This window comes from Lynx canadensis, chromosome A2 (genome assembly GCF_007474595.2).
Source record: "Lynx canadensis isolate LIC74 chromosome A2, mLynCan4.pri.v2, whole genome shotgun sequence".
Lineage (NCBI taxonomy): Eukaryota > Metazoa > Chordata > Mammalia > Carnivora > Felidae > Lynx > Lynx canadensis.
In genome coordinates, this window is record NC_044304.2 from 98,510,138 (window position 1) to 98,525,641 (window position 15,504).

Below are 15,504 nucleotides of genomic sequence, written 5' to 3' on the forward strand. Positions count from 1 at the left end.
TTTCTCAACAGAGCCGAGTGGATCAAATAGCAAATGTGTATTTACTTACCCTGGTATTTATCCTGATATTAATACATCTTTCTATTGTCATGCATTTGCAATGCTCTTTCCTCTTCTTGGAATGATACTCTGCATTCCTATCTCTACATCCCTATCTAGATGCCACCAGTCCTCAAGATCTGACTAAAATTAAAGTCCATAAAAAATCTGTTTCCCTTTCTTCTCTCTCTGTCTGTACTCTCCCTGCCACAAGTTAACTTGACCCCTATTGAATTCCCATAGCACTTCTCCAGGCATTCTCTCCTCTGATGGAGATATTTTCATGCAGTTGTCATTCCTCTGTTCAAATGCCAAACTTTTTTGAGTTCAAGCATCTCTCTAGATTCATTTCGGTGGCCCACATGAGATGTAGTCAAGGCTTTGCATATAGCAGGTTCTCAAGAACATTGTCCAATTACAATGAATAGAAGAATTACTGTTTAAAAGGGCAATTTCAGGGGCGCCTGGGTGGCTCAGTCGGTTGAGCGTCCGACTTCAGCTCAGGTCACGATCTCGCGGTCCGTGAGTTCGAGCCCCGTGTCAGGCTCTGGGCTGATGGCTCAGAGCCTGGAGCCTGCTTCCAATTCTGTGTCTCCGTCTCTCTCTGCCCCTCCCCCGTTCATGCTCTGTCTCTCTCTGCCTCAAAATAAATAAATGTTAAAAATTTTTTTTTTTTTAAAAGGGCAATTTCATTTGGGTGAGGACATTCTGCATGAAACTGAAATAACGGAGAACAGGCAAAGACTGCATGCTCTAACCACTTGACTATGTTTCCATTACAGATAAGACAGTAGTGACCATTATTTGTGTTGTCACAGCATCATTTTTACATTCAAATTGAGACTTCGAAGTGAAGTCTCTCCTAGCACCACCAAAGTTGTTCTACTCAGAGGGGTGTTCAATAGAAAGTTGTGGAGTCTCTGGTGAAGGACTGCTCCGTTGATTCTCTGGAGATTCAGATTCTTGTGACCAATGTGGTGTTTCAACAGCTTGAAAAATGAAGGAAAGAACCATGTCTGTCTAGACTGACCAGAAAGTAAAAACAAGGGGCACTTTGAAATCTGTGAATCTGACCACAACTGAGAGTTGTACTTAGTCCAAGTAACTGGAAAATCCGTTTCTTGGATTAGACAAATGCTTCCCTTAAGACTCTCAAACTGCCAGCTTTCTTCTTTTATAATTAATAGAAAATTATTGCACTGACAGACAAGGGACTTCATATTTGAGCCAATGGGAAAACTTGACATTGAAACCAGGGGAAATAATTTAGCCCCAAATAGAGTTGTTAATGCCAGGATAAAAGCAAACAAATGTGCTAATGATCTTCCCTTAGAATTGGACTGTGATGAATTTTGATGTATTTCCAGATGGAAAATGTATCAGTTCTCTCTGGGCTGGGGACTGGACACCAGAATGAGAAAATGCTGAAATGACAGTCAGTAAAAAGTACTCATGATCTCATTTCCATTTTCTAGAGAATAAGAATGCTGAAGGGATAGTTAATTCCCATTTCAAGGAGCAAGATCTGTAGAGTCATGGACATCCATGACAAGGTGGTAGTGGGGTAGGAGGAGTCCTGATTTCCATAACAGGGACTTCAATCACCCTGCTGCCTTCAGGAATTACATGCTTATTTCAAGATGCAGCACTGTCTTGCTGGTCTTTGTGTGTTCAATCATCTTACCATCCAACAAATATTTATTGACACCTACCACATACCCAGCTGTTTTCTGGGTGCTTTGGATACAGCAGAGAAGAGTCACAGTCACTGATATTGTAGAATTCCCATTCCAGTGGTGGGAGACAGACAGTAAATACATATATAAATAAACGTACAAAACCAGTGCTATGAAATGAAAAAAAAAATCAGAGTAAGGGGAAAATAAGTGCCGTGTGCCAGGGCAGAGTGGGGGGAGGCATGTCGCTATATTATATAGGTCGCGTAGGGAAGATCTCACAGATGATGTGACATTTGAACAGGGACTCTAAAAATGTCATGAGAAAGACACGTGAATATTTGAATGAAGAGTATTCCTGGCAGAGGGAAGAGCAAATGCAAAAGCCAGGAGACGTGGAAGTTCCTGGCAGGATCAAGAAAAGCCTAGGAACCTAGCTGGGTTGAAGCAGGTCAGCAAGGGAAGAACGTAACCCATGCAGTTTGAGCTGGAGGAGGGCATGTCCCGTAGGCATGGTCTTGTACTGGAGAAAACAAGACTGTCCGAGCGGACCTCCCTGCAGTAAATAGAAACACTTCTCAACCTACACATGGATTGTGATGCAGCCTACTTGCAGTGCTAAAGCCACACAGAAACTGGAATAGGCAAGGAAAGGGAAGCTGGGCTCTGTTGGACAGAACATGGGGGCAGCTTTGTTTTTCAACTATGCTCCTAAACTGCTTTGCCACTTCATGAACTTTACTCTCCACTGGCCATGCTTCTTCTCTCCTCCGAAACCATTGAGGTATCTCCATCCTTCAGAGCCTAGTTCAAGCAACCAGGAGACATTGTGGACACAGTGCTGAAACAGAAAGGAATTTGGAGCCTCAAAGTCTTGGGTTCAAAATCTGCCTCTATAAATTTAGTAGCCGATTGAGTTTCAGCACCTTATGTAACTTCTTTGAGTCTCAGTTTCCTCATCAATAATATAAAATGTTCTTTACATATATTAAGCAATTCAAAAATCGTCATTTTCCAAGGAGGGCAATTCTGTATTCAACAGCTGAGGAAACTGAGGCACAAGGAGTTGAGTCAGTAGTCAAAAGTTGCTACTAAACGGTAGGAGGAGTTGAAGTTGAGTGGCATGGCATGGAACTCTTGTATTTAACTCTGTGCTACCTTGCAGGATAGTTTGCATGCTCTAGGAGATCATGTAGTGAAAATACAGAATACAAAATTGGGTACTCAACAATTATTCATTATTGATCTTTTGAACTTTCTTTGGTTATAAGGAACAGAGAAACCAACACAGAATCACTTAAGCCCAAAGGAATTTTGTTGGCTCTTACGAACAAAAATCTAGGCCCTAAATTCTAGGCACACGATGGCTTCAGCTACTGTTCAATTTAGGCGTCAAACTGTTACTTACTACTGTCCGTCTTTTGGCCCTGTTTTATTTACTGATTCTTGCTCACGCTCCATATGTCAGATGAAGGACAGCTTCAGTGCCACATTAGTGTAACACCAGTCCAGTGGAGGAGAGGAATCCACCTCCTGATGGTTAGAGTGAGCGTGTATCCTGGTTTAGCTAGAATAGTTATGCAGTCCAATATAAGAGAGGTATCCACTTCCCTCTTGCAGGGAGTGACCACATGTCCCAGTTTACCCAGGCAGTCCTCCTTCACGAAATCTGCCAGCCCTGCTTAAATATTCATTGCTCTGAATTCCTTCCAGAAGTATCCCAAATGGGACACTAGATGATATGGTCATTCTACTGGTGGTGCAAAGTAAAATACTGAGATTAAGTCTCATTGGTCGTTGCCTCAGATGCAAAATTATCCCCTAAATCTTAAGTAGGATTTATTTAGCTGGGATTGGGAAGAGATGGATGCACCAAAGAGGAATAAAGGGACTATTATTCCAAGAAGTGGGATGGTGGATTCTGGGTGGTCAAAGCCACAAATGTCCATTACAGTTCCCTTTTCCACCTTTATACTGTTTGGTAGGCTTTAGCAGTAAATTGAGAGAGTTTGGGAGCTGGGGAAACATGGGTCTGAATCTTGGCTCTTTTGCTTCCTGTAACTCTGTGACCTGAGGCAGATCATCTTTCTGTTCTTAGCCCCAATTTTCTCATATATAGAGAGAACTCACTGTGTCTGCCTCAGTGAGTCCTTATGAGGATTAAACAGGCTAATGGACATAAAAAATTTACCACAAAGCTTGACGCATATGATCTGATAAATTAATAGCTATCATTTTTCCATGAGGCCTAGAACAGATCTGAGTGTGTGTTAGGTGACGAGTATCTAATGACAGTGACCAGGACAAGAAACAAAGTCAAGGACCATGAACTTCGCAAGGAGTGTACAGTCTCTGAATAAGTTTTGACATTTGTTGCTGTCAGTGATGACAAGACCTCATGATCAAGGAAAAGAACCTTAGAATTTGAAATCGAATGAGGAGATTTGGGATCCAGCTAAATTAATGAGAAACCCCTCAGAAAATCTACTACTGGAACTACTGGAGAAGTGATATTACTAACATTTAAAACAGTAAAAAATACTTAACAATCATCCTGGGATAAATAAATATGAGTAATTAATGCATCCTACTCCCAAGAAATGGAGACTGTCAGTTGGAGAAGTAAACTCATGAAAGTACAGGGGTATTCTACTTAAAATAAATACGTAAAGTGGAGAATGATAAATGCTGTCATCTTAAACATAATAATTCTTTAGATGAAAAAAAAAAGTAGTTAAAAGAGACCCAGATGAAGTGCTTTGAAGCCTTAAATGAAGAAGAAATCCCTCCAAATGAGGGAGAATGGGAGAGATTTGGGAACTGGGGGTCATTTGAATCGGATCTTGAAGTACAGCTGGATTTTACATGTGGGCAAGATGTGAAGGCATTTGAGGGCTTGAGCACTCCAGGCGAAATCCTGCCCTTGAGCTTTTGTTTCCTCTACTTAGAATGCTTTCCCCAGGTATCCACAAGGCTTGATCCCTCAGTTCCTTGGGTTTTTTTTCAAATGGGATCTCTCGGCAAGGACCTCTCAAGCTACCTGTGTAAAGATTGTGATGCCTACCACTTCTGCCTCCTTTCCCTGCTTTGCTTTGTCTCTTCAGCACTTGAAACTCCCCAACCTACCACATACTTGACTTGCTTATCTTCTCCGTTATCTCCTAGAATGCACACTCCACGGAAGCATGAAGTTTTGTTCACTGCTGTGTCTCCAGCACCTGGAATAGTGCCTGACACATTATTAGGCTCATATTTTGTAAAAGGAAGGGAAGGAGAGAGTCTAGCTGAGGGAGAAGCATGAACCAAAGGGTAGATGGAATGTGGAAGTTTGTGCAGCAGCCATAGTGTCAGTAGAGGAAATTCAGGCAGGAAGCACATGCTGGGGCCAGGCCACAGAAGACTTGAAGATGTGACCAAGAATCCAGCTTTTGTTCTGCATGTGTTGGGACCCATCACAGCTTTCACAAGGACATTTATATGAACAGAGTTCTGTTTAATAGGGTTAATCCGACAATGCTGTTTGTAGCACGGCTAGGCATGGAGAAAGAGATAAGAGGTAAGAGATACCAAGAGATAGAACTAACAAGATTTGATCCTATGAATAAAAAGAATACCAGAGGACATGCAACAGTGGATGATCTACATGCGCCATGATTGATGTGATTGTTCTGACGTTAATAGAGTTGACAATTCTTAGAGATGGAAGGTAGCACTTTCTTGTTATGAACAATTTATTTACAGGCAACATAATGTTTCTAAAAGGCTTCTACTTATTTTCCTCTGTTTTTACCAGTTAACATAACACAATAACCATTTGAGCACCTGGAGACCTTGAGCTTCACCCTCCTCTGGGACATATCTATACTTGCTGTTGAAAGTAAATATGATGGCATCTCTTTCCCTGGGAGCCCAGTTTTCATTTCACAAACAGCACTCCCACTAGGAGCAAGTACATATTTGCACATTTGGAAAAATGGTAGAGGAAACAAGGAATAGGGTATAGGATTATCCAAATTCAAAAGTAGGCAGCAAAAGAGACTTAAGTCTGAACAGGAGAAACTAGAGCTTCTTTCTTTCCAAGCAGCCAAGAACTACATTTAAAAGTGTTTTGAATTATTGCCCAGATTGTGTGTGTGTGTGTGTGTGTGTGTGTGTGTGAGTGTGTGTGTGTGTATGTGTGTGTAGACATCTATACAAATAAGACTGTTAAGGATAGACACAGAGTCTATGCTCTATGTAACTCCAGGAAGCCCTATTCACATATTCACATAGAGCACGATAGGAATGCTGCTTTCTGTAGTTGTGCAATGGATGGTTCTGCCTCCAAGAATGTAAAATAGGGGACTGATTTGAGGGTTGGCTCTGCTCTTTCAAAATCTTTCTTCTTCCCAAGTCCTGTGAAAGTTGTAGTTTGCCTTTGGAGATTAATTTATTTGGGTTGTCATTCTCTAATCCATTGGTGTGAATTAGTTCATCCAACTGCTCTCCTCTGTGGTTGCAGACTCCATGACTTCCTGAGAAAGCTTGAGAGACAGGGGGCCTGAAATATATACAAGACTAAAGAGGGGTAGGATGGAGGGTGGTTACTGACAACAAACTTGGCCTATTTCATACACATGGAGTCAAGAACTATTATGCTTTGAGCAACATTGGAGAATTAAATTGGGGTCAAACGGGGATGAGCCTTAAATGCTGAGCTAATTTAAGCAATAGGGAGCCATTAAAGGTTTTTAAGCAGGAAAATTTGTGGAAATACAGATCAATCAAGCCTTCCCATACCCAAACATCAAGTGCTAAAGTTATCCATGAACTCCTGCCTGGACATCTCTGAGAAGGGCATTGTTCTCTTCCTGGTCTCTGCCCTTCCATGAGAGCTGGCTAACCTGTGTCAGCTTAATTCAACACATATTTACCACACACGTATTATATATCAGCACAGTTACAAGTTTCAGAAACAGCTGCTAAAAAGTACTATTCTCTGGCTTCCTTTCTCGTTTTGAACATATTCTTTCATTTCCTCCCATTTGCAATGCCTTGGGTGTCATTCCACCAGGAAGTACACTTTCCAAGTACTGTCATGTTAGAGCCTTAGGAGAGAACTGATGTGGCCTAGAGTGTTAACAGGAGCGCTCTGTATGATGAGAAATGTATGTTTTCTTTACTCTGGCCAGATTTTTCTAGACCAGAAAGTGAAGGTTTTTTAAATATTACCATGTAGTATATTTAACAAAGTGCTTACTGAAAATCCCACAAAATATGTCTTTCCTGCATATTTTTAAAGCACAGAGGCGCTCACCTTGGTTTGTGTAAGCATTCAGTGGTGCACGTTATACTTTATTTTGGCCGCCGTAATACATATCGGGAGGGTGGCTCTCTTTGGACTCCTGGCAAAGTTGGCTAACTGTACACAAAGTTGGTCCAAGGATAGGGTGACTTGAATGAGTTCTGTACGAGAGCCCTCACTGTCTGTTGTATAAACATATGTCTAAATTCAGTCCAATTCATCATGCCCATTGGCAACTGAACCATCTTAGGTCAAGTTCTCATCGTCTGTTGCTTGGACTACAGCTATAGTTTACCTTCTCACTGTCTCCCTTATTCCAGGCTTTCCCAATTTCCTCCACCCTCCATCTTGCCTCCATAATCTTAAACAAAATCAGACTTTCTCTCTTGTGTTTTTAAAAGCCTCTGGTTCTCTGTAAGAAAGGTTGGGAAGAATAGTTTTCATCAAGAGTCAAGCCACCTCTTAAATATATTAGAATGTGCGTAAAGGGCTGACTGGCAAGGAGATAAGTGAGGTTTCAAAAGCCATATTTGGCATTACCAGTGCCTTGAATTCCCTTTGAAATTTTAAATAATATGGACTACATGAGATTTGTGTTTATTAAAAGGGGGATACTCATCTCTAGAAAGAAGTCAAACTTGCTCTGTCATGCAAGGTCCTATATGATGTGATTCATAACTATCTTTCCAGATCAAGCACCTGTCTTGATTTTGTTAGTCTCAGTACTTGACATTGATGATACTAACAAGAGTAGGTCTTTGGGGACTTTTCATCTGGTTGTGGAGATAGATGAATAAACTTAATTTTAAGTGGTCTGAGATGTGTTGTCATAGAGATATATACAAGGTACAAGGTGGGGTGGTGGAACAATGAAAGGGGTCAACAAATCTTGTTGGGAGGAAGTGTTAAAGCTCTGGAATTGTATCACCAAAGGCTAGTTATAATTAACTCCTGGATATTGAAGGGAAGACCAACACAGACACAAAAAAATTACATGCAGTGCTTTTGAGGCATGAACCTACTGGGACATCGGGTGGTTGTGCATTGTTCAGAATGGAAGATGAGGTGGAAAAGACAAGGAGTTATGGGATTTTACCCTAACATTTTTAGGGAGTTATAGAGTTTTGGTTTTGTTGTTTGTTTTTGGTTTGGTGGAATTTTGTCATTGTTGTTGTTTTGGTGTAGAAAGTATACATAGATGTGTTTTTTAAATAATAAAAAAATAAATAAAACTAGTAGAAATACAGAACAAAACTGGTAGTGAGGAATTGACAGGACTTAGAGACCCCTTCTTACAGGTCCCGGTGCCCAAGAGAAATTGAAGGGTGATATATATTCTGGTGTCCAACTGTGAAGCCATGTGAATGATGGTACCACAGGGCAGGAAAGAGAATGTAATCAAAGGAGCAGGTCTCGGGAGAAGGCAGGAGTTCTGATTTGAACATGTCAAATGTGAAATGCCTGTGGTACATTCATGTTGGAATGTGCAATACAGAATCTGGAGTCTAGAAAGGTTTCAGTTTGCAGGTGATGATGGAAGACATGGGTGTAAGTATTATCCAGAGTGGACTTGATATGAGAAAAGATGAAGCAAAGCACAGACCTGCAAAGAATACCTTCCTTAGAGTGAATTATGCTTTAAATTGAAAAATAAATCCTAATTTTTCTATTTTTCTTTGTTTTTCTTTTTTTTAATTTTTAATGTTTGTTTATTTTTGAGAGAGAGAGACAGAGTGCAAGTGGGGAAGGGGCAGGGAGAGAGAGAGAGAGGGAAAGAGAGAGAGAGAGAGGGAGGGAGGGAGGGAGACACAGAATCCGAAGCAGGCTCCAGGCTGCTTTTCTATTGAAAAATTTTAAATATGTTTTTAAAACAGTTATCCTCTGAAATATTTATGCATAGAATTATATATTAAGTGGCTAGGGCATTTGTTCTTAAGTTGAAAGCAATATATCTTTTAAAACAAATGTGCCTTGTATCTCCAAATCTGTTCACTGATAGTCGTATACCAATAAGCTTGATTTGGACTTGACTCTGTGTCCTTGCCATCCCTTTTATCTTTGGGAAGCTAGTTTCTCTTCATTTCTAAGCCACAAATTATTTTATCAATTCCAGCATTCACAATTTTTCATGTTAGAATTCATGATGTGTTATAGCTTAATTAGCAGTAATCTGTTTTCTAAGCGGTACATAAAGTAATTGTGCATCTAGAGTCATTAGCCTGTTGGATTCATAGTCATGTGATATTGCGTTGTGCCTTCCCCTTTGGTAACAGCAAGATGCCCTTTGGAATCGAGAAGGGTAGAGTGAAATGACCCATTCTGCTCCCTGCAGCCTTCCTCCACCTGACCAGACTCAACGGTCTTACATGGAGGGGCCAGAGCCCCCTCATGAAAAGCCAGAAGCTGGGCAGGAAGGTGAGGGCTGGGCACTCAGACCCTCTTATCCTGGGGTTTTGCAGTCCCTGAGAGAGCAGAGGAAAGTGAGAACCCATTGACCTTGTAAAAACAAGCCCTTCTCTTCACAGAGGGCCGCCCTGTGTTGCTCAGGGTTCTGGTTGCAAGCAGCAGGCACTAAGTCCAGTGGGATTTATTGGAAGGAAATCTGGTGTTGACATCACCCCTGGTGAGATTTATTGGAAGGAAATCTGGTGCTCACAGGATCAACAGGAGGCAGAAGGAACAGGCTTAAAAAGGAGCAGAGACCAAGGGAACCCAGACTGTGGACCTCTGGAACAATCTGGCCAGGATGTCGGGTGTTGCTGCTACTACGGCATGCTGCCAAAAATTAATCCTTACTATTCCCTTGGTTTTGCCTCCTGGCTGCAAAGACAAAGGCCCAGTTAGGAACATCCAGTCTGACTATCGCTTGGATCCTGCCTCTGTTCTGGTCAGTAGGAGCTGGGGAGCAGGAAGATGTCTCCCCTTGGGCTTCAGGAGAAGAAAGCAGGGACTCAACATGTTACCAATATACCAGTACTACAAGAGGGATACCCCCGGGCAGAAAGGAGTTTTCACACTGTATTGCCAAACAGTGACAGACATTCCCCGGCACTCCCCTTCCAAAGTCTCAACTCTGAGGCCATCAGAGCAGATCAACAATTAAAGGACCGCAGCACGTTTAGATGGACAACCTTGACTTCACTCTGAAACGCAGGTGGGTAGAGCAGACAACCCTTCCAGAGCTCACACAGAGGGTCAGGCCTTGTGCTAAGTGTGTTATGTGTGGTTGCCGCTGAACATGCAAGTGTTCGTTCTTAGACCTTTAGGATATCTTCAGGAGAAGGACAGTGGTTACCAAAGATCTCCCCAACTTTAAAGGAATGCATGCAGCGACCGGGGACAGCAGAATTTGGGTGCTAAATAAAATAAAGTGCCTAAAAGATGCCATTGTTTGAAATTAGCCCCTTGGGCTGACAGGTAATTAACTTCTGCCTACACTAGTTTAATTTCTTGTGTGGACCTGGTACAGGAAACCATACATGGGTGGTAATTTTTTTCCCCTCCAATCTCAGAGGAAATGTAACCGGGTATGAACTAGTGGCACAACTCATATATCAGTGGTCTGTAGCGGGTCTACATAAATCCTTTTCTTTAAAGTTATTTAACTGTTTTGAAAATGGTTTCAACAGAAGTAATTCCAATTGCACCAGAAAGGAAACCAGAGTCTTAAAGAAAAATACACTCTCTTTGCTGAGCAAGGCAAACATATCAGTATGCAGAGAGACGAACCAGTCTCTTGTGTTTTATTTCCTTAACAAATCCACTGAAACGCTTGCTTTGTGTCTTTAAAAGGCTGAAAGACAAAGAATTCTGTGGCCACTAAAAAATTAATGCCTGCAACTGGTTTTTAACCACTTTAAAAGGTCAGATATTATTTTTTTTATTTGTTTTTCTATTATTCACAGTATTTCATTGTAGGACTTTGCACGTATTATAAACACTGTAAGTATTTGGTTTTCTTACATTCATCAAAAACGTTCTCTGGGGAAGAATTTTCTATTTAAATAATTAGATAACCTGTGATTTTCCTGCATACTTTGTGTATAAACCTACACATTGCTATCACAAACCTAGCCCTTTTTAGAGCCAAGCCCTTATAGAACACTTTCCATCACAATGTTGCATTTTGACTCTTCCAGGAACTAATGTTGAAAATAAAGACCTTTATAGCTGTGAAAGATGAGAATTTGGTACTATTTTTTAAATGTTTATTTACTTACTTTTGAGAGAGAGAAAGTATATGAATGGGGGAGGAGCAGAGACAGAGAGAGAGAGAGAGAGAGAGAGAGAGAATCTCAAGCAGGCTCCATGCTGTCAGTGCAGAGCTGGAATCAAGAGTTCTTTGCTTAACTGAGCCACTCAGGTGCCCCAAGAATTTGATACAATGTGATACTAACCCGAGTCATTTGGGGAAACCGACTTCATTTTAAGACCTAGAAGATGGGAATGTACAAACAGATGGCTCTAATGAAAGCACAGCTATTTTCTATAGTCAACGGAACTGATAATAAATTAATTTAAACCGTGACCCATTAAACCCCTGGGTCCACAGAATAAGATGGAAGAATCTGTTGTTACTGGTCTTCTCTAAGATCTTCACACGGCTCACTCCCTTGACTCCTTGAACTTTTTGCTCAAATGTCACCTCAGTGTGGCCTTTTCTGATGACTCTATTTTAAATTTCAACTCTTCCTCCCCTTACCAGCATGCCCAGTCTCCCTTTCTGGCTTTCTATTTCCCCCACAACATTTATCAGATATAATATATATTTTGTTTATTTGTTTGTTGTTTTTCTCCCCTACCTCAAATGAAGCTCCATGAGCACAGGGATTTTTTTTGTCTGTCTTATTCCTTCTCATATTCCCAGCACCTGGTACATAGTAAGTGCTCAATAAAAGTTTGGTTGATATGCAAGCTAATGCAACATTTGTTTGGAGGTTTCTGTGTACAGGTATCCCCAACTCTCTTGGTTTAAAAAGAAAGTTCAGATCAATTATTTAATTTGGTTATTCTTACAACAACACTGGATTTTAGGAAAGGATTATTATCCCAATTCAGCAGATGAAGAAACAGGGCCTCCAAGAGTCTCTATGAATTATGTAAAATCAAGGGGCTGGCAAGATGTTGACTCCAGGCTCAGACCCAGATCAATTACTTCCTTTGATGTGCTGATCCCTGCCCAACTTGTGAATCTGTTCAGCCAGAGGAACTAATGCTTTGTGGTAGGCATTGACAGTCTGGTCTCAGGGCAGTGGATTCCAACATGAGAATGTGAATAGAATGTGGATGCAGCATATGTATCCTTAATAAATAAGACAGCCCATCATATATAGCTGTCCAGAATGTGAAACCTAACTTCTCCTCAGCTGAGCCTTGTGCGTACTTGCCTCTTAGAAGCAGAAGAGCGATTCTTATGGAGGCCACGCCATATCCACCTCGAAGAGCCTCTCCAAGCCTGTCCTTACACTGCAACTGAGCTTCTACTTTAGGCCTTTCCACAAGGCCTTTCTATTTCACATCATGCTCTGACGAAGGAGGCAGTATGCCTGATGGCTACAGATCGTAGATCTGAAAACAGGCAGAACCAGACAAAACTTGAAAATTTGATGTGGTTGTGAGTTTCTTTGGGGGAGATTAATCTATCTCTTCATCTATTAGACTGATGGTACCAAGTTCTGGTAAATAAATTAGATTTTACATCCTTGCCTTAGGTGTTATTATGGTATATGTCCTGTATCTCTTCCACTACCTTATAGGGTCATAGAAAGCAGGGCACTCTACTGGCTGTATTAGTTTGCTCAGGCTGCTATTACAAAGTACTACAATTCTGGGTGGTTTAAGCAATAGAAATGGAATGTCTCAGTTTTGGAGGCCAGGTGATTCTGAGATCAAGGTGTTGACATGGTTGGTTCCTTCCGACGGCTGTGAGGAAAAATCTGTTCTGTGCCTTTTCCCTAGTTTCTGGTTGTGTGCTAACAATCTTTGGCATTCTTTAGCTGGTAGAAACATCACCCCAGTCTTTTTCAGCTTCCCCTGGCATTCTCCCTATGTGTGCCCATGTCTAAATTTCTCCTTTTTATAATATTGGATTAGGTGCCCACCTACTCCAGTCTGATCTCATCTTAACTAAATATATCTGCAATGATCCTATTTTCAAATAAAGTCACATTCTGAGATCCTAAGCGTTAGAACCTCAACATACAAATATTTGGTTGGGGGCAGGGCAAAACAGGACTCAATTCATAATGCATCCCCTATCAGTTTTGTTTTTGTTGTATTTACTTGCATTTTGTAAGTGTCAGGGCATTGCTGCTAAATCCAGTAAGTTTAAAGAAATGTCTCTACTCTTCAACACAGAGAGCAAAAAGGGTTGCTGGAGGGGAGGAGGATGGGGGGATGAGACAAATGTGTGATGGGCATTAAGGAGGGCACTTGCTGGGATGGACACGGGGTGTTATATGTAAGTGATGAATCACTGGGTTCTACTTCTGCAACCAAGACTACACTGTATGTTAACTAACTTGAATTTAAATAAATTTTTTAAAACTTTAAAAAAAGTAATAAATGTCTCTAGAAGGTTCAGAAATAGAGCCACTTACTAGCAGATTAGTGGACTTTTGAAGATTGCCTCTCCATCCCAGGTTTACCAGTAGAGGAGGCTAGTATCTCCTAAGGTTTTGTGTCAGGTCTTTGGATCAGTATACATGATGTGCAGGTTCACGACTTTTCAAGCAGGTTGTTAATGGGTAGATAGCAGTAATATCTTTATATATGGATAAGGACTTAAATGTGCTTCTTATAACTTAACACTTTAAGGGTTTATTTGTCTAAAAATCAGAGTAACTCAGTGTTCTTTTCAAAATTCCAAGTGCAACTCTTTACCTCTTAGGTATGTATTAGAAATAATGTACTGATAATAAATGTGTTACTAATAAATGACCATTTTCCTTAAAAGTGTTCTACGTTCTTTCTGATATGTTTATAGTGTGGTTATAAAGTAATGAGGTTGGTTCCACAGTATATACATATGCACTTAGAGTATTGTATTTCAATGAAAATTTACATTAAAAATTTTTTAATATCTAAATTGCAATGCTACACTTTATATGTTCAAATTTTTAAAGTTGATATTTCTTCCCCAGATCACTTGCTTAATGTAGTCAGACTTTTGGAGTTGCTTTTCAGGCTACAGATATTTATTTGGGCATTTAGGTATGCATTTGTAATGCATTCCCTAAGTGGTTGGGGCTGAAATTTTTAGTTGATGTAAATCTCAGGATTTATTATGATGGAAATGAGACTATCCATAGAGCTTGAGATCTTACAGAAAGTCTGTAAATATTTGATGGATGAATGAATATATGAATGAATGTAGGGGCAGGGGAGGAAGTGAAGTCATTTCTTTTAAATTCCATCTGAACCAATGAAATAAATAACCTACAGTGAATATTATACTTAAGAGAGAAGACAATATATTTTTTAAACTGTGAAAGCAAGTTTTAATTTTTTGTATTATTTTATTTCTCTACACTGGATTTTCTTGTGACACCTTGACTCCCCCCTACATCTTCTACTTTGTGGCTGATGATTTCAAGCACTCTATAATGAAAGGGGCCTCTAAGAAAGGCAGGTTGAGAGCAGACAGAACGAGCACACATTTGCATAGGGCAGGAAGGGCACTATAACATCTGGCAGTGGTAGCAGACTGGGTCCATTTGTTGGTGCTCATTAAATTCACATTAATGCATGAGCTGCTCTGAATGTGTAAATGCGATTTCAGGTTGGTTGCTTTCTCCCAGGCCAATGGCAGTGACTTTTGGGACTCTACCCCCTGGTTGTTTACTTGCCAATGGCATTTGACCTGGGGTCAGACCTGTATTTAACCCTTTCCTGTAGGTCAAAAACAAATTAATTTGGTGAGAATTAAATTGGAAATGAGTCGTCTGTACAGCAGGTGTTCCCTGTGGAGAATGTGCCCCAGGTGGAAACATTTTGAGATCTGTTCCTGGGTCATCTCTGAAGAAGCTTCAGAGGTCAGGGAGGCAATTCCAAGACATCCCATGTGGTGAGGGCCTGGAGATGGATGTTAGCAGGTGCCGACTCGGGTGGTTTTCTCAGCAGCTTGGGGGACTTTCAAAGAGGCCCCTTTTGGAGATAATTTATTCATATATTCATGAACATATATCTTGGGCATTCATTGAGGACTGATTTACTTAGAAGTTGCCCTAAATGATTGGAACTTTACCCTTTGGCCCTACCTCCCACCATCAACCAAAGGCTTTGATTTGAAGGAAAGAAAATAATGCATTTTTCTCTTTCTTTCTTCTAGAGGATGAGGAAGATGAGGAAATGGTGGAACCTAAAGTTGGCCATGATTCAGAACTGGAAAACCAAGACCAAAAACAGGAGGTGAAAGAAGGTATGGTATGGGAGGTAAATTAGTCATCAATTTATTGTTATTGTTGTTTTTTTTTACCAACTTAGGGGCTATCCTGGTAAGTAAAA

At 40.7% G+C, this 15,504-nt stretch overlaps 1 protein-coding gene across 2 annotated transcripts in view; it reads left to right on the top strand.

Annotated features, from left to right (window-relative positions):
* DYNC1I1 (dynein cytoplasmic 1 intermediate chain 1) overlaps positions 1 to 15,504 on the top strand; it is a 313,529-nt gene that overhangs the window by 171,975 nt on the left and 126,050 nt on the right. For both annotated transcript variants that reach the window (XM_030307990.1, XM_030307991.1), the window contains one exon: positions 15,329 to 15,418. In XM_030307990.1, coding sequence (XP_030163850.1) covers positions 15,329 to 15,418 — 90 coding nt within the window. The remainder of the gene's footprint in view (positions 1 to 15,328; positions 15,419 to 15,504) is intronic.